Source organism: Ascaphus truei, chromosome 11 (genome assembly GCF_040206685.1).
Source record: "Ascaphus truei isolate aAscTru1 chromosome 11, aAscTru1.hap1, whole genome shotgun sequence".
NCBI classification, from domain to species: Eukaryota; Metazoa; Chordata; class Amphibia; order Anura; family Ascaphidae; genus Ascaphus; species Ascaphus truei.
In genome coordinates, this window is record NC_134493.1 from 32,037,329 (window position 1) to 32,043,243 (window position 5,915).

General features: G+C 41.1%; 1 protein-coding gene across 1 annotated transcript; it reads left to right on the forward strand.

The window, feature by feature from the left end:
- Positions 1–3,948: 3,948 nt before the first annotated feature.
- Positions 3,949–5,629, forward strand: COX19 (cytochrome c oxidase assembly factor COX19). The gene is made up of 2 exons (XM_075565180.1): positions 3,949–4,115; positions 4,945–5,629. Exons 1-2 carry the CDS (start codon positions 3,953–3,955, stop codon positions 5,058–5,060), a joined length of 279 nt encoding a protein of 92 aa, XP_075421295.1. The 5' UTR covers positions 3,949–3,952; the 3' UTR covers positions 5,061–5,629.
- The last annotated feature ends 286 nt before the right edge of the window (positions 5,630–5,915 follow it).

Here is a 5,915-nt window from a genome sequence, read left to right on the forward strand (position 1 = left end):
GGCCCTAACAGCCATTTGGGTTCTGCCAGACTCTGCGCAGCCTTCCCGGCAGATAGCCATGCCCATTTCTCTGACATCACCAGCCAGATGAACCCTGCTCTGATTGACTGCTGAGAATATTCTCACGCTTCTGATAGTGGGGTAGTAGTTTGTGAATGAAACTCAAGAGGTATTATAAACCCCTACGCAAATCAGATTTTTAGTTCTCCAAGTTCTCTCAAGATTCCAAGCATCAAGTCCAGTGAGTGAAAATCCAGACCTCTGGAGAGGGGGGAGGGTGGTGTCTGGAACTGCAGGCTGATTTCAGTTCCAGGACATTACAACAGGCTAAAATCTCAGTGTTTGGGGAAAATTCTTAGGTAAGATTCCCTGCACCTAGGAGAGTATTGTTTTGTACCCCAGTTCCCAAGTAAGTGTGTTTTTTGCCTGTATCTTGTGTAACATTGTGTGACTGCCTTTTCCTGTGAATAAATTTACAATTTTTTTCATTATTTTGTTTTGCACAATGTAGAATCCAGGTAAAAAGGTGTAAATGGCCTGGTCTCCCGTGGCAACCACATCGTCCCCTGTGACTCCCCCTGTAAGCAGAAGAATATCAACCCTTCGTTCCCCAAAATATATATAATTTCAACTCAATTCTTTAATGTTCTTTAGTCTTTCTAGTAATCAGCCTTTCATCACAAGGCTTTTTTTAAATTTAATTTTTAATTATCTAGGAAGATGCCTGTGACGGTCGTGAGGATTTGGCCCGGGATTAAAGGGGTTACACCCCAATTGGCCACCCTTTACTCTCACCTGGGGAGCAAGGGGTTAACTGGGCTGAGGTCCAGTAATGTGTTTTTACCTCGCATCAATATCCAAATGCTTATTCTCCTGTAAAAAAAATATTTTATTGTTTCTGGGCCTGTGGCTGCACCACACACACTGGGGCTTAAGGGGTTAATAAGCTACAGTTTAAGAAAACACAACTGTATTGTCTTTTCAGAAACTCTGGACTTCAAAAGGCTTGATTGCAGTTGGGTGTGAAACATACACATGGGGGTTTTGGTGCACAGTATGTTAATACCTAATTTGCAGGCCAAGGGAATATTGCTAGGAAACAGCCCTGATCAAAGGCGTCCTGTTTGCAGGAAGGAAGAGTGGGTTGTGAGCATTATAACTCACACTTACAAAGGCCTCTGATTCAGGAGGTCTGGGCATTAGGTGTAAAATCTAAAACCAGGTGACAAATGTCCCCTACCCAGGGGTCCCTGCTTCAAAGGATTTATTGATGGGGGCCAGGGGTGGGGCTACCCAAGGAGAAAATCAGAATGGGTGACCTTATTAAATATAAGAATATTATGAGATGTCCCTGGCTGAACATGCAAAGAGTTACATATGTGTATTCGTGGGACCAAGCCCCAACTAATGGTTCTAAACCCTTGATATCTAACAGATACTAAGAGCCAGATATTAATATCTCTCTTAATTTTAGTACTACACGGTAATATGTAGTCTCATTGGGAGCGTCATGCGTGACGGAATGCAGTAATATGTCTCACGTGCCAGTAAGTACTACTAAACTGAAGTTATGAAGTTATTTACAGTGTATATGGTAATAGGCAAGCAGAACAGCTTGCTAGAATTTACATAGCCTGGTGATCAAAGGCTAATTGCCTAATTGTTTATGCGGGACCCAGGAACTGTTTGGGTTAAATGTGATACTTCACACTTCAATGCAAGCCAAAAGGGGCTTCAAAAGGCTTGATTGAAGTTGGGTGTGAAAGGCAGAAGGAGTTTTTTTAGTGTACAGTATGTTAATACCTGTTTGCAGGTAGGACATCCTCCTAGAATTTACATACAGTAGCACGGTGATCAAAGACTTTTGCTAGCCTTTTCGGCATCTAGGGTTAAGAGATGAGGTTGACATGGTATTTAAGTCAGTCACCCCTTACTCAAAAGTCTTCATGCAAAGTCTTCATGCGCTGCCAGTCTTGCTGTGATGTCAGCTGAAATATGGGAGATTGCTGTATGAACTGCCAGTCCAGATGTGACTGTTTCATCATTTCCATCTTTAAGTAAGTGTCTATATTTTGCCTGTTATTTGTATAATCTGTTGTGTTCACCTTTATCAAGGAATAAATTATATTTTATCATATCTAAGTCTCGTCCCAGTTCAACCCAGTTATACAGTATATATATTTATATATAAGTGGTGTAAATTACAGCCTGTCATAAGCTATCGTGACAATCCCGTAAACATAATCGTCTAAAATCAGAATACACTGTTTTACAAGTACATAAGATATACCATTTTAAAGTTTATACATATACAAAAGCAGTATCCCCGGCGCTAGTGCGTTAATGTCCACAATACCATAATCCAATGACAGTCCTTAGTTGAAAAACAGTCCTGGCAGAGGGGTGGATTCACCAACAAAGTTCTAGATGGATTAAGTAGTCCTCAGGAAAATAATTCCAGGTGGTTTCTGTAATCAAACAAAAACAGACACACCAATTGCGCAGTATGTATGTATGCATGTGGTTTTTTTTTTAAATAAATCAGTTCTGTAGTAAGAAAAAATACTTTTAGCATTTTCTGTTTTTAAAAAAACAACTTTGAAAGACCAATTGTCTTGTATTCTATTTTAACAAGCATTTGCTAAGGCACTGCCCCTTCATGTCCTGTCACAAGCCCTGGCACACCCCTTTGTCAGCACTGCCCTCCCTCTTGCACATGTCAGTGCAGGAGTGCTCATGAATATTCATGAGCTTCCACTAACGGACTGAAGCAGAATATAAACAGATCCCTTCACTAATTATGTCACCAAATTTCGCCGATCAATACATGGAGAACGAATTGACCTGCAGCTATACAGTTCTTTAGGTAATTAGAGATTGCCCACATGAAACTATTGAAGTAAAAAAAAAAAAGACTGAACTGCAGCTTTAACTCCACATTACTTCTCTTTTATTCTAATATGGAAACACTCTGACCGCTACACCCCACTATTTATCAGTGTACAAAAAGGATATAATGAACGGCAAGATCTCGAGAGAAAAATGCAGAAACCAGAGAATTAGATTGATTAAAAACAACAGATTAGCGTTGGTTATTAACTCCCCCTGTGTGATGTTGGCCATTATAGAGGTTTCCCAGTGGCCCGCATACACTGGGAGATTTAAACAGCCAACTTATTTGCCCTGAGGGGACAGAAACGAGGGGGTCCCCAGAGCTGCACATAGCACGCTTCAACTCCAGGGTTAACAAAATGGAGGGTTACATTTTTTTTTACCATGGTGGCCTGCTGCCGTAAGAGTCTCATTGTCTTTCAATTGAAGCTGCCACCTAGCGAGACTGCGTGATATATGCCCTATATGTCCTGCTGCTGGTCCGAATTTCAATGGATGGTATATAGATATATAATAGTTTAATAAACCTTTTTCTGTTTTCAAATATCCCGCGCTGGTTTATATTCCCCACGGATACATTTGTCCTGAAATATCTAAGAACATGACACTTTTTTAATTCGAGATGGCTGAATTTGTCCTGAAGTAGAAGTCCAGCAATAATATACTTAAGGGAATGACGAAGAATCTGCTCGTCATCAAAATACTGAAGAATATTCTGCAAATCTGATGTGTTTTTTTTTAAAGTTTTCCTCACCCTATTTTTACAAACCCACTGTATCACTACTATTTAAATGTGCAATGAATTACACATATTTGAACAGGCAAAAAAAAAAAGCCCTTTGTTATATCACAGCTACAATGAAAGTCCTATCATTAAATGTGTATGCCCTGCGCGCATGCGTAGCACTGCAATGAAGCTAGGCGGCTTTTGGCGCATGTGTAACAAGGATTCTGAAGTGCCCCAATGCCTGGCAGTCGGAACGACGCGCATGCGCATACAACGCGGCGAAGTCATGTTGACTGCGGGCACGCATGCGCACAAGTGAAAAGACGCCGTCGTATGTTCCACTTTGCCGTTTGGATAAAGTTTATTGAAGAGGTTAAAGGGAACAAAACAAAAGGAGGACGGATCGCTGTAAAGATGTCGACTGCCATGAACTTTGGGAACAAAACGTTTAAACCTCGGCCCCCGGACAAGGGCTCCTTCCCTCTGGATCACTTGGGTGGGGGAGGAAGACTCTTACACACACACATGCCAGCCGGGGTTTAACCCTTTCTGCTGCCAGAAGGGGCCTGCCATGCCTCTGCCCTGTCAGGAGTTATGTGCTTTCCCGTGCCGGGAGCAGAGGGGTTAACTCAAGTGTAACCCCTTCACTGCCAGAGCCGCAGCGACACAATGTCGAAGCGATCTAACCAGACCCCTCTGGCAATGAAGGGGTTAAAAGTGCGGTTCCACGTAGGTGACAAAAAGGGGGGTGGGCGAGAAAAAGCCCTAATCTTGCGAAGACCCAATCTTCCCTCGGCTAATCTAACCGTCCTAAAAGCAAAGATGTGGCTGCTTTTTGTTTCTAAAGAAATTGATTCTAAATTGAACGTTTTAGGGGCCTCAGAATGGGGAAGTGTTTGTCCACCAGGTGTTTTCGTTGCCCTTCTCCCACCCTGCCCTTACCAGAGACCCCAATAAAGATGAGGGGAGGGGGTTTACCTGTGCAAACTCTTGCTGATCACACAGTGATATCAGACATAAGGGAAGCAACCAAGCGGAAATGTAACCCCTCCTGAGTGTTGGCGCACCGTGTTTACAAACTAACGTAAAAAATATAGATTTTACAAACTAACGTAAAAAAATATAGATTTTAAAATACTAGTGTGCCAAATGTTGGTTAAAAAAATGCACCAATTCCCCCGATTTGTATCGCTCAATCATGTTGATCTAAGCTGTGGCCCTAGGAGGGATTCCTCCCTTTGGGAGTGGCCCGGTCTTACACCTAGGAATGTGCTCCTGTGAAAAATGCTTCAGACTTTTAAAAAAGTGATTTATTTCTTTTGCAGGTGAATGTAAACCATTCAAAGAGATATTCATGAAGTGCCTGAGAGAGAACCGCTTCCAGAGCGGCCTATGCAGGGAACAATCCAAGGAATATTTGGAGTGTAGAATGGAAAGGTAGGGAGACTGATTACCTGTTCAGGAAGAAACAGAATTCAAAATACAGGCATTATATACAGCTCAACCCCTTACAACGCTGTGCTTGGGGTCCAAAGAATCACATTGCGTTAGAAATAATGTACAATAATTATTGTACAGTAAAGTATGTGCATTGTACAGTAAAGTATTTAAGACACTAATAATCATGTTGTAAAGTATTCATAAATACGAAAATTGGGAGCCACGCTTGCATCACGTTATAAGCGGTTTCGCGTTTTAATGAATCGCGTTATTACGGGGTTGAGCTATATGTGTGTGTGTGTATGTCCAGACATTTCTAGTAGGAAAGGGAACTAAGGACGCGAGCATGTTTTAATATGTTACTGTCTACAAAAAAATGCACAAATGAAGTATTTTAAAATAATTGTTTAAACTTTTAACATATTTGCATGGTACACATGTGCTGGGAAGGGTTATCATCTCTATCTAAAGTCTTGTGGTGGTAAGCCTGTTTGTCAGTGTTCCAGGAGAAAAGGAAACCCTATTAATTATTCCCCCAAGATATAAGTAAGTAAAATGATTAAATTTAAAGAATAGCTGGCAAACTTTTAGCAAAAGTTCAGACACGCGTGAAACTTGCGGTAACTTGTGCTTTTTTCTGAACCATGCATGGTCAGAGTTGTTTTTGTTGCAGGTAACATTGGTCATGTGTGTTTTTTCACACACAATGATAGCAAATTTCACAATATTGAGCTTCTTTTTTTTTTTAAATTGCCACAAATAATTTGCAAACCGAGATGGGACACGTTTATACGCCTGTACTAAGAGAACCAATTACACTGATACATATACAAAAAAATCTCTTACATTATAAGGG